This window comes from Pithys albifrons, chromosome 2 (assembly GCF_047495875.1).
Source record: "Pithys albifrons albifrons isolate INPA30051 chromosome 2, PitAlb_v1, whole genome shotgun sequence".
NCBI classification, from domain to species: Eukaryota; Metazoa; Chordata; class Aves; order Passeriformes; family Thamnophilidae; genus Pithys; species Pithys albifrons.
In genome coordinates, this window is record NC_092459.1 from 59299482 (window position 1) to 59325943 (window position 26462).

A 26462-nucleotide genomic window follows, 5' to 3' on the forward strand; every position below is an offset into this window, starting at 1 on the left:
ATGCCTTTTTGAATTCTTAAACTATCCAGCTCAGACTCTGAAAGGCCTAGATTGAATTCAGAAGATGAGAAACATGTGCCAATAGGATTTTTTAACTTTCTTCCAAAAAGCCTTCTTTTCCTTGATTGAGACCATACAGCTGTCTCAGTACATACGCTCTCTTGCCTCCTTCCTTCCATGTCTCTGTTCTTGGCACCAGAATCAACCAGTTTCTGGGCTACGTTATTTAGCAGTGGTATGTTGGCAGGCAGATGGGGAGAGCTGGTTAGACAAGTGAGAGGATAAGAATATAGCCAGCCTCTGGGAGTGTCTCTGAGAGGGATTTCTGCTTTCCTCGTCCCTATTTGCTTCTGAGCTATTTTCTTGTGCTCTGCTTCAAAGAGCAGGGTGACAGGTGAGTGTCCTTGCCCTTCTCCTGGGAGTACCAGCACACACAGCAGGGCAGGAGGACAGCTGTGGTGAAGAGATTCATGTGGCTGTATCTGGGAAAGATGGCACCATCCAGAAGCATGATCTCAGGGTTATCCTCTGGAATACATCCTGGTACCTTCCACTCTGCTTTCTGCTCCTTGCCTACAAAAAGGGGATTTGCAACCAACTTCTGACCTTATTTGTGAGCTGGAAAGAGCCAGGATTCCCACTGCTAGGCTCATGATCCCAAACAGTATGACAAAGTAGCAGGTTTCTGTTGGATACAGAAAGAGGGTTGTGACCCCTACCTTTGGAATTGCATCAGTTTGGAAGTTGCTGTTGTTTTCAGTTATTTCATGGTAATCTAGAAAAGATCTTCTCCCCTTCCTTGTAGTTCTGTTGAAAACAAAATCTCTTTCAGAACACTGAGCAGAAAAGACTAATGGAAGGTAAAGCTGAAAGCTTGTGGGTGCTTAGGCCACAGTGCTGATTGGTCATTTCCTCATACAAAAATTCACCTTTGGTTGTTGCACCACTTCTTGGATATGGCTGATTATTTTACTTTGTAATTACTGATTCCTTTCACCTCATTTATTAAAATGACTGTGTCCAAGTAGGCCATTTTTATGCAATGTCAAAACAAATAGATAGAATTAATTATGAGTCTTTAAACATATGTATGTGAATTGCAATGGTTTTTCAAACATGAAACTGCAACAATTCATTGTATTTTCTTGTCATTAAGAAAATATGCTTCAAGCTGATGAAGGCCTGCAAAATTTGCAGACCCGTCATTACTGGATAGTGGTAGCAAAGACAAGTGCATTACATTTACCTTCATATGTGTGAGTGTATTTTAGCATCCACTTTTTGTTTCTTTTAAAAAAAAAGTCAGCCATTTAGAGGACAAAGCAGAGCTCTGCTTTGCAGAAGACAAGCCTGGACACACTAATATCTTCAATCCACTGCTTCCATGTCTGCATCCCCTGTTTTCTCTGCAGACTGACCTTGGACAGATATATCTGCTGGGTCATCCACACATTCTGCAGCTTTTGCTGGACATTTCACAGGTATTGGCATATTCTCAAGGGGAGTGGACCCATTTAGTGTGGGTGTTGGCACATTTTCGGGGCTTGCTGGCATGCTTTCAGTGGGTTTTGGCATATTCCCAGTGGGTACTGGCACACTCTCAGGAGGTACTGGCACACATTCCGTGGGTATTGGCATTCTTTCTGGAAGTGTGGGCATGCTTTTAGTGAGCTTTGACATGTTCTCAGTGGGCATTATTATACTTTGAGTGGGTGCTGGCATGTGTTCGGTGGGCATTGGTGTGCTTGTGCTGGGCTGCTCACAGTGATTCCCAGACTCTGACTGTAGGGTGAGAGGAGAAGAGAGTTCTGGCATCAGGATGGCATTACATGTCTGAGTGTCACAGGTCTCTGGATTGCTGCTGTTGCTTTGTAGGGACTCCTCTGCTTTGTGAGACACACTGAAGTCTTCAGCCAGCTCCTTCTGCATGCTCTTCTCACTCACATGCAGCTCAGGGCTTGCCTGCTCGGAAGAGGAAGGGCTTGTATCAGCATCAGCATCTTCTTCTTCTTCTAAGATGCCATTTCCATTCACCTCTTCTGGGAACTGTGCTTCCTTTATTTTTTTGTACAATTCATTCCTCTCTTCCTGCAGAGCGCGGCAAAGGTTCTCTAGTCGCTGGATTTTCAGCACGAAGCACTCATATTCCTTGGACCTCATGGCTTTCTGTAGTCAAAGACATCAGACAGAGGCGGAGGCTCAGTTTGGGTGTATACAATTCATTAGTGGAATGGGCAATTAGGGAACAATTTGAGACCTAAGCAGCCCTCACAGGATGCTGCCAGGTGGCTGGCTTTCACCAGCTGCTCTACAATATCTATGGTCTTTTGGACCAAAGCTTCAAGAGGAAATTCATCCCTATTGCTACAGTGTATTAGCATTCTTCATACATATTTAGATCGATTTCACTCAAAAATACTTGCAAGAATACCCCTTGATGATCTGTAGAGGTGGAAAAAGATACTGGATGTCCATATAGATAAACATGCAAAAGTCTACCTGTACTTGTGGTTGGCATGGGTGTGAATTTGGAGGAAAACAAGCTGCATTATAATTTTTGTTTATTTTGCTTCTGGGCCCTGTGAGAGCAGCCTGAATTGGAACATTTCCCGCTTTTACACCCAGTGAGGAAATGAGATACAGAAAACCATAAAAATAAAAACAGCTATAGCATAGAGCTGCAAAGCTAACCTGAAAGACCTGGTCCAAGTTCAGCATATGTTTGGGGTGAAACTTCAGGCAGCCTCTTATCTTATTTGAATGAATTCCAATGTGCTTATGAACTTCCTTTGGAATGCCCCTGGGACACCATGTTTAAAACCATGGTGAGACCCACTACTTGCTTTTGACTCTTGGAGTTTGCCTACACAGGAAGTTAATGAAAGGCAAGAATTTAAAGTTCATTAGCTAGAACACATTAATTCTCTGGGTGGATGTTTTTATGCAGAAAGAAAGTAGCATGAAGTGAACTAATGCCAATTTGCTTCTATGGAAGAGCATTAACATTACCCATTTTTAGAGCACTTAAAATTCAGTTACATAATTCAGTTTCTCATGGACATAGTGAATGTCTGCACAATCTAAAAGCTGTAGCAGCTGAGATTGTCTTTTTCTCTTAAGACATCTAATTATCAAGGTAGCTTCAAAAAAAGAGCCTTAGGTTTAAGAACATTTTTTTACTCACTTCTGGCAGTTTCGGGTTATCTTATCTCCTAGCTAAAGCTTTATGTGGGGAAAAAGATGCATCTTGAGATGAGAAAGACTGCTCACCTCTTCAATCATGTCCAGTAATGCTCTGTTACAGTTCTCAAACCTGGATTTCCATGTAGCAGTATCCTTTTCCAACTTCTTCATTTTCTTTGTCATCTATAGAAGCAGGAAAAAAAGCTGAATCACAACAGAAATTCCATGCTACAGATGAAATTAGGGCAGCCTTTTTATTCATCTTGTTTATTCAAAGCTGTACTCATAACTCTGTTTACAGCAGCTTTAGTGTCCATGCTACATATTAATTTATGTTAAGGGATGGATTTAATTTTAAGTGGCTGTCATATAACTTTCAGCCTCTAGTCTGTAGTCCTAAAGTAGGATCAGTTGATTATATCCGTCTTCCAGAATACAAAGTATCACAAAAACAGGCAAAGAAATGGTGAAATTATTGTTTGTCTCTTTTCCAGACCACAGTGTTAGGCTACTGGGAAGTTAAAGAAAGGCTTGTATCTTCTGAACCATCAATGCCAAGAAAGTTCTCCCTGGACTAGTCACCTCTACAGTACCTCCAAAACACATAACTAGGGAAATAGCACTATTTTCCCCTTTGGTTTTCTGCAGACTGAAATCTCTGTGAAGAGCTATTAGAGGCTTCCTGGTTCAGGGAATGAGGATTTTGAGCCCTGGTGGCAGAGCAGATAATTGTTTATTATGAAAGCCAGTACAACGTGTTGGTGTGTTTATTTTTTAACTCCCATTCATTAAAGGAAATGAGCACCCCAGCTACAAGGAAACAGTCTGTTTCCACGTGGTGAAAAGGTGTTGGTGGGCTTGAACTCTGCCTATGCACTCCAGTAGAACGATGTGTATCCTGTGTCAAACACTCGGTACCAGTGTCAGTCACTCAGAAGGTTCTGGGCACTCCTCGAGACATGGTCTGACAAATGTGGCTCCAGACTCCTTCTCTGGTATCTCTTAGAGATCTGTACCCACACATCATGATAGATTTTAGGTAAAGTGTTTATTTGTGCGAGCAATTTTCAGTTTCAGATGAAAAGGAAAGCGAAATGTTCAGCTTTTAGAGCTGAAATCTAAATTGCTGTCCATCCGTGGTTGAGTATGTCCCAAATCTTATTTGAATATTGATGAGATTTTTCTTCACAATGTGCAGAAATGATCCCATCTCAGTGGGAAATATCAGAATCTAAAAAGAAAGTATGAATTACAGAGTACAGGTATGAACTGCTACTTACTTTTTCCATCTCCTGTTTGAATGTGGCAAACACTTCATTGCTTTTGGTCAATGTTTTCTGAAATTCTTCAAACCTTTCAGAGTAGAGAGTGATCTGCATTAATAGAGAAAAAAAAATCCACAGTAATTTCAGAATCTCCAGTATGGTGAACTTTTACTTTGGTAGATGGTAATAAAATAAGTATTGTGTTTGGACATGGAAACTAGCTTCTCTATGCAGGGTATCCAGAAGCAAAATAATTCCCTAGATATAGAGATTTCTGAAAACATTTCCCTTGATTTGATCCCTGCCCATCACTGTGGGCAAGGGCTAACCTGAGCTGGACCAACCACTGTTTCTGTGCAGAACAACGCAGTGGTATTAACTCAAGGTGATAGCCAGCATGATCATGAGCTGTGTCTGAGCTCTAAGCCATGGTTCACCACGCAGTCACCACCAAACCCCAGCTTTAACCCAAGGGCGTAAGCCCTGACAGGCTTTAGCAGAGTAACTCAGTACTACCTGGCTGCCCAGCTGTTCACCTGTCTTGTTACTCCCCCAGCCAGGCTGGGAGGTGGGTGCTGCTGCTTCTGATGTCCAAGTGAGCTGATGGAGAGGCATCCCTACATCAGGCTGCAAACAATTTCCCCTCTTCCATCTTTCCACCTGGTGGCTCAGGCTGTGTCCTGGAGCTGCAAAGGCAGTGCTTGATGTGCTTCAGTGGACTCTCCCCACCACTAAGCAAAGCCCACCCTTCACTTTCATGCCACTGTGATTCTGCACTGTATTACTTCAAGGTGCATCCCTGCACCATGGCTTAAGCAAGCTGAGAGGGCATGTTGTCAGATCATTTTCATAGCTGGCATGTGGACTGCAGCTGTGGGCAAAGCCAGCAAAGGCAGAGAAAGTAATCCCTAGGCAGTCTCTTCTGCCAGTTTCACTTCAGTTCATGAAGTAGAGCAGAAAAAAGTTCTGTTGCAGTATGCCAGCATTTCAGACTACTAGGGCTCCATATTCTGCTACCAGTTTATACCTGGCAGCCATATGGAAGTTCCTCTGTAGCTGTCAGTAATACCTATATTTTTTATCTAAAATCATTAGGTAGTTCTAAAGATCTGAAGTTAGTTTTTCTGTAAGACTTTATTGTTTTCCACATTTTTGTTGCATGGTTTGGGGTTTTTTGGGCTTTTTGTGGACTTTCCTTGTGTTTTGAGGAAATTTTTTTTGTTGTTGTTTTTGGGTTTTTTGTTGTTTTTGTTTGTTTGTTTGTTTGTTTTTTGTTTGGTTTGTTTGTTTTCATTTGGAAAAGACCAGCTCCAGCTTATTCACTTCCTACTGGTACCAGAACATTTCCAGCAGCATTTAGATGATCAGTCATTTCATCTGTCAAGATTGACAGCTCTTAGAACTGTTTGGCATAACATGTGGTGGCCAAGACAGGGTGGGTGCAGAGCAATGGGAAGCTCAACAGCAGCCTGCACCCAATGTCTGGGTGGAGGCTGGCTGCACTCTCCACACCAGCAGGGAGCTGGCTAAATAATTAGCTACAAGCTTTTCTTTTGTGTGGTGCCAGTGAACTCACCCCCTCTCCTGACACTACCATGCAGTTAGTGAGGAAAAGAAGATTTAGAAAATGTCGCTAAAACTGGAGTGGGTTGAATTCTGATTTTGAAATCAGGTACGCTTATATTATGTATCACATTCATTCAAGCTAGTTGTGGTGGTGCCCCTTGTCCCAGCCGTAAATGCAGCGTACTGCAGTTGTGTTCCAGCTAAGATTAATCTGGATAGTTATGGCCTCAATGGCTGTGAATATGCCACTGGTTGCAGCCCTTCCCCACCAAGCTGGGTAAAGACATGGGAGGTTAATCTGTATAGAGTACTCTGTGGTGCCAATATCAGGGCTAGCGGACATGAAGCTTGTGTATATTTATAGAAGGCCATATCCAGACTTGTGACCTAGGCACAAACGAAAACTCAGAGGGATTTATTTTAGCAGCCCAAGTGCCACAGGTTAAGTGGGACACTGATAACAAGTAAGACATTTGGAACAGATGTCATAGCTCTGCGAGGAAATGACAGAGCATCCCAACACCAGGCGAGGGAGCAGGAGTGGGAGTCAGCAAACTGAAGCTCCTAACCCAAAGCCGTTGTCTTTAAAAACCTCACTGCTTTTCCTTTCCAGTTTTTTCCTATTGTTTAATTAAATTAAAAACCTTTCATGTTTGAACAGGGCAAGCTCTGACCTCAGCTGCCGCCCTAGGCAGCACCACAGCACTAAGAAATAGCTTCTGCAAATTAAAATTGAATGATAAATGACTGCTTTCATAGTGACTGGGAACAGGCTGGGAGAGCTGTCTCTCCCTAGGAGCATGCACTTGTGCTCCTAGGCCAGGCAGAGGAAGACCCCCTTGCTGCTGCTTACTACCCATCTGGCACCCTGACTGTGTGTGCAAGCACAGCAGAGGCAGAGCTGCTGCCACTGCAAGACCTGGGGAGTGGGGGCATCTCAGCACTGCCATACTGAAAGGGTGTTACAACAAGGACACCCCTTTGGCCTGATTATGTCCTTTTGGTTGCCACAGCCTAGTGGTTGCACTATGCCAGCTACTAAAAATTAAAGACCTCAGCTGACATCGATCTTCTTATTTTGTTTCAATGCATGAAGCTAAAATAATCTGCCTAAGGATCACACCTTGGAAGAGCATGCAGCATTGTGGGAAGTACCGTCACAGTTTGGGTATACCCTCTCAGCTGGTACCAGCGGAGAGGGTATACCCAAACGGTGACCCTGTCACCATTTGAATTCTGCACCTTGAAGTAATCTCTATGAGGGTTATATTATGGCTTCTCCTTATCTCACTGACCTATGTCTTCTCGTAATTTCCATGCAGCTATTCCTCTGTTAATCGTAGAATTATAAAAACACTTGTATTGGAAGGGACCTTAAAGACCATCCCTGCCATGAGCAGGGACACCTTTCCCTAGACCAGGTTGCTTAAAGTCCCATCCAACCTGGCCTGGAACACTACCAGGGATGGGGCATAATATCTATTTATTGCTTTGTGTTGTTTGTATCAATGAGCTCTTTATGTTTCTTCTGTTTGGCACTCGCACAACACCTTGCGTGATGGCATCTGGTCCATGAGGGAGGCCCTTCAGTGCTACCATACTGGAAATAATAAAAGGAACAAAAATAATACTAATAGTGTTATTATTCCCAGTAATTCCAAATGGAGGCTGATGTGTGAGTGACAGAGCTCTCACACTTGAACAGTACCCAGCTACCTGTTTCATTTTAGCAAGTGAATAATTTTTTTCTGCACAAAACTGCAAGGGGTACGTGTATTATCAATGCCTTTGCAGATCTGTTTGACTGTATTTTTCTAAAATCACATTTACTGTTTCAAATGTATGCTTAATATATTCTAGCTTTTATCAATACCTTCAGTTTCATTAAACTGGATACAGAGGTCTGCCTGCATAATTTTTTTTCTGGTTGAACATAAAAGTTTAATTAAAATCACTCTGAGAAAAATTGGGAATAGACTTGTGGTAGGGACAGACTCAGCTAGAGGTCTTTGAGATTTGATTGCAGAACCTGTCAAACTGGTGTCAGCAGGAGTTTGTCTGGTGTTCTTTGGTGTGCTACCAGCTGAGTTTAAACTTTGAAAAAACATACCAAGAACCAAGCCCCTCAGCACATTTCCAGGTTATCAGTTTAACACTACCATTTCTTGACTGCTCAATAGGTAGCAATTAGACCATTTGGAAGGGCAAAGCTGGAACAACTTACCAGCATGATTAACTGTGAGCAAGGGCTAGGAGAGGGCTTCCTGATGGGTAAGGAGATTGGCAGCTGCAAGAGGGGCTGAAGGACTGACACCATGCGCCTCAGGGTTCTGCTAATCTTTCTCACAGACAGGTCAAAGAAGATTAATCTACATGACTCTTGCTGTAAGCCTCGGGAAAGCTACAATACTCTCTTTTTGATGTGAAAGTTCAGTACACCATCCAGTGTTCTCATTCATTGATTCAAGGTCTCACTTGACTATTCAATGTCAATTATTGCATTGCTCTCAAAGTGTAGCATATACTGCATACTCCTTGTTTTTACTGCCTTTCACTCCAGCATGACTCCTGGTGTGATTCTGGCAAGTAATTTTATTATATTGAAAGTTTCAAATTACAATTAAACACTGAAATCCTAGAGACCTCTTTGTATAAGCCCTTAGTAGACAGAGTTCCTGCTATTGTTATGAAAACAATGCCTTCACACCCCAGTCCAGAAAAGCACATGGGCACATCAGCTCTAGCTTGGTAAATGTTTCATGATATGTATGTACCCAGTGCTTTGCTGTATTAGAAACCTGACTGAAGCATAGTTATCATGAATAATCAAGACAAGGCACACACATCATTCTCTGTTTGAGTACTGTAAACACTCTTAAATCATAGCACTATAGAATGACTAGATTCAGAAGGGACCTTTAAAGATCATTAAGACCATCCCTGCCCTGGGAAGGGACACTTTCCACTAGACCAGGTTGCTTCAAGCCCCATCCAGTCTGGTCTTGAACACTTCCTTGAACACTTGAACTTCTCTGGGCAACCTGTTCCAGTGTGTCACCATCCTCACAGTAAAGATTTTTTCTTCATGTCTAATATAAATCTCTCCTCTTTCAGTTTAAAACTGTTACCACTTGTTCTATCACCACATGCCCTGGTACAAAGTCTCTCTCCATCTTCATAAATTCCTTTTAAATATCTAAAGGTTGCAAAAAGGTCTCCCTGGGGCCTTTCCATCTCCAGACTAAACAACCCACATGTCACAGTATGATTTGCAGTATGGGTAATACCTTACAATTGGCTTCAAAATAACCTGTTTCCTTTGCAATAGTCTATGGGATGTAGAATGAGGGTAAAAGGAATACACAGAAAGTAGTTTGGATACTTTACCTGTAATGCACTCATGGGTTAAAAACTGGGAAACAAAGGCACACCATGCAATCAACTCTCCTACGTCACCTGTGCCTGCAGGACAGTCTCTTGCTCCTTTAGCATTTTGGCTTGGAGTTTCCATTCTGCAGCTTGGTTCAGGAGCTGATTTTGGGCAACAGAGAGAAAATGTTAGGTCCCTAGTTTATCAGTTGGAAATCCTCATTCTCCAGCTTATCATATTTCTATCTCTGCTACTGTGGTAAGGAGTGATCTAACTTTCTGGTGAATGTAGTTAGAGGAGTTAGGCAAGGTAGAGTATTTTAGTGTTAACCTGGGACATGGGACAGGCTATTTAGTTTCCAAAGGAATATTTGAATAGCAGTTCAAAAACTACTGGGAATTAAACATGCAGTACAGTGGACTATAAAAAGTGTGCTATTTAACCATATCTTCACCAGACTTTTAGAGAATAGTTGTGATACTTTCTGGCACATTCATTTCAGTGCAGCACCAGCCAATTTCTTGCTCTCTGGTGAATGGCAAACTCCCTTTCACATTAATGATCAGGACTTAGCATGGTCACAGGCAGACATGCCTCAAAAAATCTGCACATTTTCAGGAAGGGAATGCATAGTAAATGCCATATATTTATTGCTGTCTTGCTATCTCTGGGCTCTATTTGCATTGCCAAGTGGAGAATTCCAGCTGACAGTGATAAATGTCTCAGATCAAGGAGGCAGCCCAGGAAGAGCTTAACAGTTTCATTCCTGGCTGCTCCTGGGAAGATGTAACTCCCAACTCTAAGGTATTTGACAAAATTACTTTCTGATATGAAGGCTGCAGAGAGAGCAGATGGAGGGTCGGTCGAGACCGAATGAATTGTAAGAATGAGGTGTACAGACTGTTCTGGGATGCGGTTCTGTCAGCACTTCCAAAATACATAGTAATATTTTAGCAATAGGTTTAGTCTGAAAGCAGGAAACATTCACCAAGTGTTGAAGAAATGACCTATTGCCTACCAAACATTTATAAAGTGTTTTCCTGGTCAGGCCAAATGAGTTTTAGAAAAAGAATGCTAATGATAGCTTGAGAAATGAGGCATAAAGAAGTTACTTTGTCACAAGATTTTGTTCTCTTAGATTAAATTGTACTTAAATTGTACTGTAAATTTGATTTAAAATAGCACAGTTGGGCTCTGAAATTATATTGAAAATTAAAAGGACTTTGAACATCACTGGATCCTACTCTTATACTGGAAATGAAAGGTGAGTAGAACCACATGCAGAAATTGTGTTTGATCCCCAGTAAAAACCTTTATTCTAACCATTCTATGGAAAATAACACATGTAAACTACTCAAATACCACCTGGCAAGAGAGCTGTGGGTGTAGCCTAGAATGCTGACTGCCTCCATCTATTTGTGGCACAGAGATTGCATATATATTAGCTCTAGAAAAATATTTCTTCCACCAATTTTGCCTTTGATTTAGACACAGTGAATTTTTGCCATCTACAATTTCCTAGACAAGAATGCTTTACAGCTCAAGTATGCATTGTAGAAAGAAATGTCTTGTTCTATTTGTTTTCTACCTGCCTCTTAACATTTATTTTGAGAATTTAATTTGGTGTTTGGTTCAGTGGAAATAAATCAAATTCTCTAATTTAGATCTTGTTGACTAAAATTTGAAATAGGTTGCATCATAGCCAGTAACAAGTGTTGGTATGGTTGGGCCTGGGTTAAATGAACTTTAGTTCATGCATTTATTTTCTTGGAAGAGGTTATGTTTCACACACTTAAAAATAATGATTTTATTTAAGTTTGAATAGAATCTGAATTTTTATGTTTCACCTTTTTTTGATATCTGCTTGTTTAGGGTTTTATTTAGGAATTATAGGGTATGAGATTTGAATGATTTAATGAAAACATTTTTGAAAACCTTCAGAGCTACCCAGTCATTACTTCAAAGAACTGGGCATTTATCTGTATTGCTCTAATCTCAGCTAGGCTTACCTTCACGGCCAGTGTGACTGGAATAATGAAAAGGTCCCACCTCTAGTGCCATGTCTTCTGCCACAGCACAACAAATGGACAGAGAGGCAAAGAAAAGTTGCTTCTTTTGCCTGTTAATGAAATTCTTCTCTCTTACTGACCCACATAGCTTCTGGAGCCAGTAAAAATTCAAGAGTTAATAAACTATTCTGTAATGGAAGTAAGCTACAGAGAGCCTCGCTCAAATTAGCATACGTTCTTATGTAACCTGAGGTCATCTGCAAACACCAAGCTGGGAGAAAATGAATCGGAACTGATACATTTATTAATAGGCTGTGAAGTGGCAACAAGGAGGCTGAAGTATAAAGAAATGAATAAATATTGCATGTGGTGTTTACAAAGCAGCACTTAAGTGTGGTGATGTTACACTCTATTATTAGAGCTGTGATAGCTGCTTTAGGCCCAGAGAGTCACATCATGCTCAGGACTAAAAGGACCAGTTCCCATTTAATTACATGTATCTAGGGACTGGCTTAGTGAAAATTAAGCTTCGCTTTTTGCTATCAGACTCTGTGAATTCCAGTTATTTAAAATTCTGATTGATACCTTGCAGTCATATATTTGAAAGCCACAGATGCTTAAAACAGCAATTAATTGTACATCAAAGTTTGTATTACAAGTGCTAAAAATGTAGGGAGAAGAAGTCCAGGCAATGTTGACCAGTAACAGGATGATAATAAAATTGCATCCTTAGGTCAGGTTGGTCCTTTGTGGAAGCCACCCATTATTAAACATTGTTGCTTATATAGGGAATTGCATTCTTTGATGCATGTGTAGAGTGAATTGTGAAAGCGATGAGAGACTGCAGGAAAGGACACCTCTTTTTATCTAAGGTAAAGAAGTTTTGTATAGGGGTAAAGATTCCTACATGGAAGAACTGCCTAGGAAGACATCAAAGTGAGCTTTCAAGGAGTACTCAAATAGATAAAAGAATACAATAATTTTAATTTAAGAACATTTTCAAAATCCTGCAGCAAAATTCATGCACAAGGATGTAGAAAATGCTATGCAGAGAAAGGTTCTGAAAGCTGTTCTAACTTTGCACATTACTGAGCTAGAGAGAGTTACAGCAAAATGAGAGAACTCCATTAAAAACACCTTGATTTCATACGTACATGTATATACATTACTCCCACAGACACTAGCACAATAGCTGGGTGTGTGGGACTAAGAGCATATCAATAAGATTGAGGTGGGAGACAAGTGTAGGCCAGCTCTCTGTGTGCTGGGCTACATGCTTAGTTGTGCCTTGACTCATTGCATGGCTTTTGGTCTGCCACTGAAGTTCTTCAGCTAAATCAACCTTACTCTGAGGGGACGTTAGCCGTACATCACCAGCCTGCCTCAAAGACAGAGTTTTTAAGCATTAACTTAGACAGTGTGAAAAATATTCTTTGTACACTGTGCATACACACCCACAGCTTAAAGGTTTTGCAGCTTGTTTTTGAACCTGTTATTTCATGGGTGCTAGTCATACATACAGCAAAGCCAGAAACAAAATCTTCCACTCTTACTGGTAGAGTGATGACTTTCACTACTTAAAAGAAATTAAAATTCCAAAACTGTGCATACCAGTTTTGGATAATCTACACAAAGAAGTTTTGGCTAGAAACACAGCCAGTCACAGGCAACAGGTAGCCCCAAAACTCATATTCTGTGAGGCATAGCAAGAAAGACCATTGATACAAGGCTATGTATGTCAGTTTTCCACAGAGCTAGTGCCTGGTCTTTGACATTTGCTGTTTTGAGGTTGGTTTTTTTTTCTAGTATCTGAAATTTGGTAGTCAGTACCAAGAATCCCAGTGGCAGCAGTAAAGTAAGCCCATATTTGCTTTCCCATTACAAGTGATTTCTTGGACACATTCCTTGGTGTTTAAATCTGCCAAGAACCAATGGTCATGAATAGAATTTTGCAATGTGGCTTTACATACATTTCACAGTCAAAGGGAATAACTCAGCTGGACCAAACAAAATGTCGTGCAATGACATGCAGATTTGCACACAGACAAGTTCCAACCACTCTTCACTCTCCCTCTTTAGCTGGGAGTAAAGCTGAGCAAGAGTGGGTGTTCCAGCCACAAGATTAGTGCAGAGAAAGAGGATAAATACTCTTATGGATGTATTTTGGTAACAGGTGTTTGCTGTGTTTCCCTTGTGCTCTAACAATAAGGCTCACTCCCACATTTTTGTCCATATTTTAAGATACCTATTAGCCATGCTTGTGCTAATATATCTGTTTCCAGATATGGGGAGGGGATAAATGTCTTCTCTTTAGAGCTCTCTCATACTGCTCCTAAGTTTGCTGGAGGACTGGTGAAAATCTAGAGTTTCTTCCAGTTGATGAGAGCCTGTCACTACCCCTGAGTACTTTCAGCTGCTGCCACTGCTGAGAAGAGGTACCATGTGTCAGTGCTGAACTCCAATCTTTTGTAGATGTGAGGGTTGCTGTGAAAATACCAGGCAGACTGAGAAAATTAATTTTGGTCTGATTAGTCATAAAATGTGTGAGACTGCAGATGGAGGAGTGTCCTCCTCCCATCCCAGCTGTGTCTACAGGGAACATCTCTCCTGGATCTGCTCTTCCCTGTACTCCTGCTATAGTTGTCCCCTCCTCCATATAGGTATGAAGAGTAGACAAGGCTGATAAGCAGACCCAGACACTTTCTGCTTGAAAGATGGGCTGGCAGAACAACGTAGGGAGTGGAACAGAGAAGGGGAAGCTCTGTCACAGGAAGCAGCTCCTGTGGATGCCTCCACTGACAAAACTGGACCTGCAGGAGTATGCCCGGGAAGCCTCTGAACCTGGGAGAATAGCAGCCTTCATCCATTTCACTTTAATCCCATGTTCTTGTTCTCCCCTCTGATCTTTTAGATGTGTGAATTTCTCATGTGGGGAGGTGGAGTATCAAATACCAGAGCCATTTGAAAACTAATGGAATCACCTGACTGAACAATACAATGAATCAACTGCATAGTAACAGTGAGTTAGCTAGAGCAGCCTGTACTCTAACCTCCCGCTTTGCAGTTTGCTTCTAAAACTGTAAATGCCAATGAAAACAGCCTTTCAGAGGCTGTTCCTTTGCATTAAGCAGTGATGGTAGCTATAAAAACTTCTCTGCTACTGTATCCCAGACTGAACCTGAAGAACCAATATATTAGTGAAATGGCATGCAGGGCTTGTTTTGGCCCAAAGTTAGATAAAAGACAGACAGATTAGAATGATAGGTACATATTCCTTTTCTTTCTGATGTCGCTCCTCAGCTTCCTTCATCATTTCCTGAGACTGTTCCAACTTGGCATCTACCAGTTTCTGCTGAAGTTCTCTGTGCTTAAATATTTTATCAAGGTGCTGTAAGAAAACAAATTCTGCTGAGTATGCAGGTTTAATTATCTACATAGACCTTCATGCTTTGCATGTACAGCTATTTACTGGAAGACTTGTAAGACAAAAATATTGCAAAACAAGAAGGCACTCAACCTACTGCAATTACTAAAAAATTACAGCTGCGATAAGAACAAACTGTGCCACATTTTGCATGAGAACGGAAACTGCTTTATGTTATCAATTTTGATTTATTGGAGTGGAAAAAAAGCCTTAGCATCTTTGCCAGTTCCATGGTTCACATAAGAAGTCATCAGTATAATGCAATATGATTGAAGATCAAATAATTGTTCATTGATAATAAATATGCTGAGGACACACTTTTTTTTCTTTTTCTGTTAAATGACCAGTGGATCAAGCCACTGTGTGGACCAATGTGTAAAGACAAATCACACCTGCAGTACTTGGGAACATGTGCGCAGCCTACGCCATCCTCTGTGTAAAGACAATCTCCTTTGCTCTGGCCGTACATGCACAATGTGGACTGGATTAAAATATTTGAGGCCTCTTCCAGCCTGTAAAATATCTGGCTCCATGGTGAATGTCAGGAGATAAAAATTGCTGATATCCATCTTCACTCTTAATTCATTTAGATAAATTTCATGGGAGTAAATATTGTGTGTCCCTCTGGTTTACATTTTCTTCACAGAGAAACCACAAGACAGGAATGTACATTTCCTTCATTCAATACGTGACTTCATACAAGATTCAACAGATTTGGAAATGCAGGTATTGTACCAGCCATTCCAGATTGTAAAGACAGATTACTAATGTTTTATTCAGTATCATAATGTCTGATTGCACTGAGGCTTACAGCAAATGTATTTAAAAACAATAAAATGACCCGTTGTGATATTTGTTAGCATTTGTCATAAAATAAAAAAAAGGTAGTTGGGGATTTTACTGGAGGATGGGTTTTTTTGTGTCAAAATTTCCTGACCAATTCCAATGTTTACAGAAAGAATAATTTCCCACCTGTCCATTATCTACAAGAACTTATGGTAAGCATTATACATACAAAAAAAGAGAATATTTTCAAATTCAAAGGGGCTCCTTTATCGTTTGTCATAATTTTCTGCTTTGGGGAAGGGTTAAACTGCAGAGCCCTTTTCAGCAACCTGTATCTGGAGGGAACAAAGTATGTTTGGTGTCACCAGCAGAACAGGCTGTCCAAAAAAGTGGGAGCTGGGATGTGCTCAGTGGGAGCTTATCAGGAAGGAGGAATAGGGTGCTGGGGGGTGTCCACAAGGATTTGGGAGAACTGTGAGGGGCCTGGGACAACTTTGCAGACAGCTGGTGCACCTTGCTGTGTGTGGGACTCGGCCCCTCTCCCCACAGCAGCAAGGCTGCTGTGTGTTCCATGGGCAGGCTGCTGTTCCACACAACTCCATGCCCACAAAATCCGGGGAACTTGCTGCAGGCATGGTCCCACTCAGAGGGCAAAATATGGTGGGGACTACACTCGTTACCTCCCTGAGACACCTGAATGATAGCCAGTGGGGTGGACAGGCTGCTGGCAATGCTCCTTGCTTTCCTGGGCCTGCCAGCTTTGCTGCCTGTCCTCTCCAGTAGCCAGGGCATTGCTCTCACCTCTTCCCGCAGCTCATACTGGTCGATGATGCTCTTCAGCTTCTCTGCCAACTCTGTGTTCTCCTGGCAGAGCTTCATGTTCCTCTCGCTTTGCTGCTCGATCTGAGCCTGGATTTCACTCAGTGTCCCCTGAAAGTGATTAGTTATTTCTTTCCTCTTCTCGTCTTCCTCCCGTGCCCGCTGAATTGTTTCCTCCTGTTGTTAAATGTGAGAGAACACAGTAACTAAGAGGCATAATAAGGAGTTCCAGAACGATACTGTTTCAGAGTAGCATGAGGCCTCCTTTTGAAGGATTAAACTTGCTTGCATTCCTCTTTGGAGATTTTCTTGCTTTCATCTGCTCCAGCATTAGGCGTGATTCTAAATTTACAGAACAAATTACACAGCAGCCTTGAAAAATTAGGGGACTAAGAATTTGCATTTATAAAGATGGATGTAGAGCAAAGCTTCAGATCAAAGCAAGCCTGAAAGAGGGAACATACATACGTCTCTTGATTCATGATACTGCAGCACAGCTTTTGCTTTGGAAGAAGGTATTTAGTGGAAGCAGTCAAAAGCTCTTTTATTGAAATTCTCTTTGATTGAATTAAAAAAATCACCCTTTAAAATACCTCCTGTGTAATAGGAATCATCATATCAAATTTATGGCCTTTGGGATTTGAATTTTTAAGACAAATCCATCACTTACTGAAGAATCCATTCCAATTCCTCAGTTTTCCTCCCTGAACTTTTTAACTGACATAAACATTTATGCTAATTTACTAGTGAGTGGAATCAAGGAAAGCTGGTGGATTGTTTCTTACAGAATGAAAGAAGACATTCATAATTACTTTTTAACCTATTGTTGAAATTCTGTTTTATATTTGTTTATATAAAAGACAATGCAGAAAGAATCTGGATTTGTTGCTTTGGATGCAGAAATACGGTCTGTTTTTATTCCCTACTCATTTGCTTCCAGGACAGCTTGTCCTTCTATGGAATGTAATGCTGATATAGAATGGCTAGCATCGTATCTGCTGTACTTACAAATCATGCCAGGACCACATTAAGAACTGACTCTACAGCATGCGAATGGTATACTCTATTAAGGTTTCAACTAGCATAGTCATTTACATAAAAATCTCTGATAACACTGCCTATGGATATTTTCTCTAAATATATTTGAATAAAGACTTAGCTGACTCTAATAAGGTGTAATTTGTATCATAAATGTGACATTAAAAGTGTTGATTCAGGCCGTACTGTGGAAGTAAGGTGAATACCAAATGACCCAATATCTACTTAGCATGATCAGCACAAGCCTGAGCTAGGACAAACACTGTTCAGGGTAGGGCATGTTTGTCCTTTGGCTGACCAGGGGATGATAGAGATGACAATGCCTTGGGTGATAGGAGGAAAGCACTGGAATCATTAATAATGCCATAGTGCACAGAAATTGCCATGAATCCCTGCTGTGCTCTGCAGTTTACACAAGAACACGTGTGTGCTCATAAACAGAGTAAAACAAAGCATGAACCCAAAAGGACTCTCCTTCTTAAGAGAAAGAAAGGATTTCAGGTGGAGCTGGGCGAGTGACTTGGGAGTTGGGTTCTGATTCAACAACTGGATTGGAAATTGGACACATGGAAAATTTGCAGCAAGATGAAAGAGCAGCTCTCAAATTACTTGTTTTTGTTTTTGTTTTGGTTTGTGGGTTTTTTCTTTTTTTTTAAGTTGGTGAGAATGATTTTGAAACATCTTGCTTGACCAGCAATTGAGCTGTATTCTGTTTCTAGTGACTTTTTGTTTAAATCCTTTTTAGTAGAAGAATGCTTTTCCAAAGTAGAGTTAAAAATGTTGCTCAGAAGGTGTTTTATATCTACTGCTTTAGCATTCCCCAAAGGAAACATTTAGTTTTCTTTGGAAAAGGGATGTTTACAACCAATGTAATCTTTTTTTTTTTTTTGAAACTTTGCCAAATTTTACTTGAATTCCTAGATAGTTTTGGTCAAATCAGAACTCCATTTTACCTCTAATACACTGTTTAAAAAACTCCTTATGCCTCTTAGTTCTCCTTTACATAAGTGCAGTCCTGAGCAGGGAGAAGAGTGACCAGGTGCTTTCAGTTCCAGAAGTCAGAGTGAGAAATTGAACTTGTGTGTCTGGAGTCCTATCTCTATGACTTCAAAACATCCTTCCTCAAAAACACTTTATTGTTTCAGTAGAGCAAATAGTGTTATAACACATAACTCCTGTGATTTAAAGCTCTCTGAAGTAATAAATCCAGCTGAATATAAAACAAAAAAGGTGGATTGTGCATGTCACACCAAATGGTTCTGTTACACGGTAAAACAAGACATCCCAAGAGCAGCAATCATGCAAATGTAAACAAACCAACTCTCTGTGCATGTATTACTCAGAGGATCTTATTTCCTGCACTTCTGAAGTAGAATAATTATACAATACAGAGCACAGAGGAAATACAAAAATCCGTGGTTAAAGGCACTGAACCAACAACCATTTGGTTGCAGGATACAGTACTTCTCTGTATCTTTTCTGCTTTGAAGAAAAATATGTTTGAGGAAGATATTTGCTTGGGAAGGGGGGCTGATGTGTGTCTCAGAGAGCTCCTCAGAGTCCCTCATTTGTTAAGTCCTTGAGATCCCAGTCACAGATTAAGGGTGGATGTGGGTAAGACATGAATCATGAATCAGCTTGTCTGTCCTGCCAAAACCAAAAGAAAAATATTTAAATATGAGATTTAAAAAATAAATCGATTTTTTTTTTAATAAATGGATTTTCCTCTTTTGGACCCTCACAGTACAGTCATAAGTGAAAGAAAATTTCATTTATTTAAATAAATAGAACAGGAGTGTCTGGAGAGTCACAGATCAGTTAAGGCTATGCAAAGCACTATATACCATACTCTTAATTTGCTTTAAAACTGGCTTGTATTTCTCGTGAAAGATTTTGTCCACAGATGGTCTGGTAAATCAATGTCAATAAATATTGAGGTATAGCTCAGGTCTGGTACAAATTACAAACACAAATTTAATTTTCGCTACCAGTTCTGTACTAATACAACTGAGTACACAGAGATTTGCTTGTAGTTTCCCTGTCTGTTAAACTGTTTTTATCCTTCTACTAGTGCATAGTTTAAATGTATGTGTGACATACACTCTCAGCTGTATTCTTACCAGTGTACAATGAAAGTTAGAGTTACCCCCTGAAAGCCCCCTCCTGAACTGGTGGAGATGAATGAAGATCAGTTACAGTTAAAAGACATTATATCAGGTAGAATTCTTGCTGCTGACAATTCTTATGGGTAATTCTATACATAACTATATCTCCATAAAGAAGGGGTTTGAATATATCAAAGCAGAGGCTTTTTGTACAATAACACAACCAACATCACTAACATGTCCTCAGGTAAAAAGGACAATCAAAACAGAAATACACTTCTTGAACCTACAATTTTTTAAGAAGCGTAATCATATTATAAATTTCACATTTAAATGGTGTGGCAGACATGGCACATGGATCCCAGCCTTTTGATAGTCCTGAAAATTTCCTCTTTGAACTGATTCTCATTAATCCGAATGACTTCTACAAACAGTGTTGGCATTCTTCCTGTCTTGCTATTTGATGTCTTGAGGCAAATGTCCTGATTGACTGACCTTCACAAATCTCTTGAAAAAGCCCAAATACTCAAATTGCAAGAAAATACCCAGCAGCCTTCTGCGAGTCCACTGAAGCAAACCTAGTGTTCCTGTTACTCTGTCCATGCATATGTATTCACACTGCAGTCTCAGGGACCTGGGCTGTCAGTACCACTGCTTTAATCTGTGCTGAGCTGCCTGATCATGAAAGGAGGGCTTACAACTAGTGTAGGCAAGCCTAATGTCCAAAAGTGCTTGGATATTTTCAAATAAAAAAAGGGGTCTTGCTGTAAATGGACCTCAAGACCAGAACATATAATTATGCGTAATGTATTATTTATTTTATATATATTTTATGTATAGCATGGATTATATGCAATATATACAATATGTAGTATATATTATATATAATTATACACACACACACACAGATCGATATAAAAATTATAACACAATTCTATATTGCAAGTACAGAAGCAAACGTCTCTTTGATCTGGGACTAGAGGAAGACAGGAAGACATCAGCATCTTCTTCCCCTCCACTGCTTGGTGCCTTGGTAAGGCCACCACTCACCTTGAGGTTTTTGTTGTGTCTCTGGAGCTCCCGGCACAAGCTCTCCAGTTTGCTGCGGGCAAGGATGGCTCGGCTGTGCTCACTCTGCAGCTGGTCCTTCTCCTTGGTGATCTGGGCCTGCCTCTTCTGTAGATACTTCAGCTTTTTCTGCTCAGCACGATGTTCTTCGAGCTGGGCAGGAAACAGGAATGAAAAAAAAGAGAGGCAGAAAAGAAAATTATCTTTTAGTTGAGAGAAAGTGTTTGCACTTTCTTAACCTCTTAGGAAATGTTTTGTATTTATCAGCACTAATGGGAGAGAAGAGAGGGAGCTGGAGAGAGTCCCAAGCCTGCTTGCTGCAACAGTCTCAAGTGTGCTGTAGTGTGGGTGGGTGAACATAATTTTTAACACTCTTGTCACACCATTTCTGCCCTTCCTTCTTTGGTTTGAAATTTTTTGAAGGACATCTGTGAGGATTTTATTTTTGTTTTGACATTAGGAACTAGAACAGTCAGTAGTGCTTTATGCGGTGAGGTTTCTCCAGATCATAAGATAACACAGTAGTTGCTCATTCTTCTTTACAGTTTCCTGAAAAAGAAGTGGCTTTCCAAATACCCAGGAACCTGCTGGAAAAAAGACAGGTGCTGGAAACCAGGGATGCTGTTTGTGTGGGAGCCTTGGATGGAGGAGAATTCTCTTCAGGGAAGAGTTTCCCAAAACGACATGTGGACACCTCCTCTTGCCAGGCTCCACTTGCTCACAGGACCATGTACGAGCATCTGTCAGTTGTGTTTCTGGAAGTTCTGTCATCAACAGGGGGGGGTTATGATGGGTTATGGTATATTTGTCTCCTTCCTTAATGAAGGAAACATGGTCAGTTCCTGACGTTCACTTGAGAACCTGCTGTTCCTGTGGGTGCATGGCTCCTGCCTTCCCCAGAGGGCTGGTGTGGAGAAGGGTGTATTTGGAGGAGAGAATGCAGGGCAGCAACAGATTTGTGAAAAGAAGTCCCTGCACAGTCTGGTAATTTCTTTTGACACCTGCTGTTCTGACACATTGGCTGTTGGGGAAAAACTCCTGTACTGTAAATTAACATTGCAGCAGTCAGGTCAATGAAGTATTTCACCTCTGAAGCTTTTAATGATTTCATCTCCCATTCCAACGCACAAAAGCCCTCCCTACTGTATCTTCATGAGGTATTTCTGAAATCCAGATGTTTTCTGACAGAAAAACAGTAGCACATGAGCTGCAACATGCAAATCTTAATAACAGTTCCTATTAAGACTATATTATCTAATAGTACCACTAGTAATAATTATTAACCCCAGTATGATTGGGAAAGTCTCTGAGCACAGAGGAACGATGCACAACTCACACAAGACAGTCAATGAGCATCATATTTACAATTTCTCTGTCCAGGGATCTGTTTCCTGCAGATGTTCTGTAATTTATGCTTACCGTACAGCTCTGTGCATTATTAATCAAATTACACCTAAGTGTACCACAAAACAATGCAATCACCAGCTTGGAGTATGTTTACAGTTTATGTCCAACTTTTAGCGTGTGCATTGAGTTTTACCCCTGTAGATCAGAATAGGGGCTTTTGCATCTAATTAAGCTGCACTAGTTGAAACAATTTTTTAGTATTGTAGGAAAAAACACAGCCTTTCTGTAGTTAAGGTTGAGATTTGTTTTCCTTTATAAGCTTGATTTTGTCCCCTTCCCATTTCATCTGAGAAATATAAAAAGTTTTCTTTTTGCTTTACATTTTGTATGCACAGCCACTGCTCAGTGGATGACTTATCCAAATTTCATGATTCACTCAAACTGCACAAGATAGGTGCCTTAGAATAAAGTAGGTCTTAATCAAGATAAGATAAATCTTCCAAGCAATTTTACTGGGTTTTTTCCCTTTAAAATGACATGTGCTAGAAACTTGTATCTCAAAGTTCTCAGGAATATCTAAGACTATTTTGCACTTAAAAAGGGAAGTCACTAGTAAATAGGAATGAGAAAAGAGCTTCCAATGATAAAAATTTTAAGAATAATTAATGAAATATAAGTTGAAATTAAATGCAAATAGAAGAAATTAAGACTCTGGAAGGCTGACCTAGAGAAATAAACAGTCAATTCAGGAAAAAAAGTTTTGTCTTGACCCCACTGCAATGGCAAGCCTCAAATTTATTTGTTACTGTACAGTTCTTGCAGCCAGCACTTGTGAGACTCTCAAGACCTCTGAAAATAAACTAGTCACAAGCAATTCTGCAACAGTTGTTTGTAGGCAAAAGCTGTAGTAAAGCACAGTGTGCTTGTATTGTGTTTACTAACCCAATACCCAAGTATTAGTGAATAAAATGTTGTCTGATGGTAAGTAGTGTGGCACAACTTGTGTCCAAATGGCCATGCTGTCTTTCTTCTCTGTCCTTGCAGGCATGGCTTCTTCCTTCCTCAGCCCATGCTCATCCCTGATGCCTTCTGTTGTGCAGCCACAGTTGCTACAGACTGTGCGAGGGCAGGAGCTGACAGGTAAATAACATATCCCTGGCTGACCATGGGAAAGGGTTGATGCTGCATTGGGTCCCTGAGTACCACAGCCAGCCCCAGTGCTATCCAAAGCAGGTGAAGCTACTGCCAGCACCCAGCTCAGTCTGCCACATGGCTACCCCTGACCTGTGCCGCAACAAGGGTTTGTGTCACCACATGGCTCACCAGACCAGGGGGCTCATCTGGCTGGAAAACAACTTAGCAAACCAAGAGGTGATCTGAAATGTATGATGGGGATGGACAAGAAGGAGCAGAGAGAGCAGTAGCAAATACAGCCAACAGCTGAGAAGCCATTAATCACTCTATGCCTCTCAGCCATGCTGAGTGAGCAGTGTAAGGCTTTCCCCAACCAGCTTTTAGTTGTATTTATTACATGATTTATTTTAGTAACATTCCACAGTATGTCAGAAACAAATGCTCAGTAATTTTGTTCTAGCACCTTTCTCCTGTATGGGTTACTGACCATAAGGTCCCTGTTTTATACTGTGCTCCAATGCTGTTTGAATGCAGTGGAGAGTACTTTATAGAGGAAGAAGACCTATTTCAGTTAACCTGCGAGCATGAAGTCTCTAAGTATGAGATAAACCATGAACAGTCTGAGCCCAATTCAATTTATGAGATCAGAGGATTTTACATGAAAAAAAATGAAAAGCTAAACTTCACATTATGATTAGACATGGACACATCTGTGTGTAACACCAATCACAAAGTCAGTGTTCTGCTTGGCACATTTTTCAGCACTCCACAAACTATAAAATGCTGCAGCTTTTTCATTTGAAAGATTTCCACAGCTTATTGTCATACAGTCCTTTGGCTACATAAAGAAAAAAAAATCATCTGAAAAAAACCCATCTAAAATGTGGAGATAGCTGGGTGGGTGTATTGTTACAGGGGTGACGTTATGCTGTCAGGTGCTTTGACTCTTTGTATCACCGTGTTGTGGTTTCTCTTACAATTAGCCTCAGTTGTCTATTATCTGTTTCCTATTATTTTATACTATGTTCTGTATTATTTTCATATTAATTAAATCACTGATGTATAATTTAAAGCAATACCCACATACAGAGGCATGCAATACCCTTGCAGAAGATGAGGACAGGAGCCTAGACATTAGTCTCCAGTGTGGGTCAGTTAAGTTGATTTGCCTTTAAGTACGAATATTCTGCCTCATCAATGTTTTGAGCCTAAGTCTGGCTTCTTTTCCTCACTTTTAACTTTTTTTTCTTCTTCTGGCTCACAATTATTTGACCATGACAATTATTGGGGATTCATTTAGCAGGACAGGCAGTGCTGCTACATGTGGTTTGACTATGTTGCATGACACATATTTTTTATACCTTCCTGTGTAGACAGACTGTACAGAAAAGAACCAATGCTGTACTAACCAGTTCAGCATACTTCTTAAACAACAGGTCCAGTTTCTCTTCTGGAGTATTCAGCTTATTCAAGCTTTGCATCAATAGGGTGGCTTCTTTTCCTAAAAAAAAAAAAACCCGAGATTTTATGGTAGTTTGTAGTTGATGTACTGTTATGAAATTAGTTGTTGTATGGATCTGTAAAAACTCAGAGAGAAATGAGGCATTTTTGAAGGAAATGAATAATTTTCACTCTGAATTTCTGGGGTTTTCCCCATAAGAACAAAGATACTAGAATTTTCCTCCTATTCAGACCTCAGTAATGTGCTCTCTTCTAGGAAAAGCATTATCTGTGAAACGATTTTGTCCTGTATAATCTGACTTTCATTTAATGTTTTTGCAACATGACTAGGTCACATACATGACATATTTGACTGAAATAGGAGAGAAAGGGCCTGGATCCCAAATTGGTTCTCAAGCAAGGGAGAGACTTTAAGATTGGCCAGAGATAAATGTAGGAAGGGAACTAAACTACTTGTTTGTTAGATTGGAATGTAACTACATTGCTCTCTAGTGGCTGCCCAGCAGAAAGGGCATGCAATACTAAAACTTGCTGAGACTTCTTTCTAGCTCATCTCACAGCCCTGCCAGGGCTGAGGTGTTCTGTACGCATTGTGCTCAGAGAGCATAAATGTATTGGATTACTTCATATAATCCGTGATGAGACCAGAGGTTTGCTAAAATTTGCTAAATCAAAAATAACCTGGGCATGACAGTGATTTTGTTCTGCAGGTTCTCATACCACATAGTAGCACCATTAGCACCTTTGTGATTGATAAGTAGGCATACCTAAGGAAGCAGGAAAAGAAAAATTTTACTGAGGCACAAATGAGAGGCTGGCTTTTCCTTTGCTTGAGAAGTGACTTTGTGCAGTGTGTCATCAGATTAACAGTTGTCTCTAACCAATTTGGGTGGCCCAGTAGTACAACAGATTTGCGTAATGCAATCCTAAGCTTTTTTCTTTTTAAAAAGACTAATACCTGATACAGCCTATATGTTGGGTAATGCCAAAAATAGTTGTTAGTTAGAGAAAAGCTGTAATGGTCACTGTAGTTTTCAGTGGTAACTGGAGGTCCATATTATCCATGGAAGAGACTAAAAAAGGAAAAGAGCAAGGACCAGGGAGGAGTTCCTTGTTTTTGCAGAAGGGCTGTGTGAGCATGTAAATACTTGCCTAGTCCTTTCAGGATTTTCTTCTCCAGCTTTTGCTCCTTGTTGCTGCTGGGCTCCTTTGCTCTGGAAGCATCCCCAGGAATGAGCTTCTCTTTCTCACTTTCCTCATTTCCATCTTCATACTCTACATCCTCTGAGTTTCCTTGCTCTCCTTTCTCAGGCTTGTCTGTTCCTGTAGCAGTACTTTCCTTCTCCATCAGGCTTGTGGCAGACCCGTAGGTTTTAATGATGTCCTCCAGCTGCCGGCTCAGCTCCTCTGAGATGTCACACATGCCTGCTTCAGGCCAGGTGCTTGGCTGCTCCGTGGGGGCTGGAGCAGGGAACACCAGGCCAGGGGCAGGTTTGTCTGCACTCTGCCTCTGGATGTCCTGCTCGGGCAATGTGGGAGACTGGTTGTTCTCCATGCTTAGTGCAGTACCTGAAAGCAAACAAATGGAGGGTTAACTTAAAAGGACACAAAATTAGTCATTGAACTGTTCCCAAAGCTTGGCCAGCATGTGAGTGATTTTGTGTGAAATTTGGGATGGCAGCTCATCCATTAGATCTGGCTTAATAAATACATCACACTTAAATAAATAACCAAGGTGATTTGCATGCAAGGAGAAAAGCAAATTATATACTTTCCAAGACAAAGGCCTAACCAAACCTAACATTTGAAAATAGAAAACCGCCTATTCCAATTGCCCGCAATGACAGATGAAATGATACCTGAGTCACTTAAACCATTTTCCTCCCT

The 26462-nt window shown here is 40.7% G+C and overlaps 1 protein-coding gene across 1 annotated transcript; it reads right to left on the reverse strand.

Moving 5' to 3' along the window:
- Positions 1–1304: 1304 nt before the first annotated feature.
- TXLNB (taxilin beta) lies at positions 1305–26130 on the reverse strand. Its single transcript, XM_071547942.1, has 9 exons — positions 25728–26130; positions 24524–24615; positions 20616–20786; positions 16405–16599; positions 14662–14781; positions 9471–9545; positions 4464–4556; positions 3271–3366; positions 1305–2166 (listed from the first exon to the last, which is right to left on the reverse strand). The coding sequence occupies exons 1-9, from the start codon at positions 26128–26130 to the stop codon at positions 1369–1371; spliced, it is 2043 nt and encodes a 680-aa protein (XP_071404043.1). The 3' UTR covers positions 1305–1368.
- Positions 26131–26462: the final 332 nt, after the last annotated feature.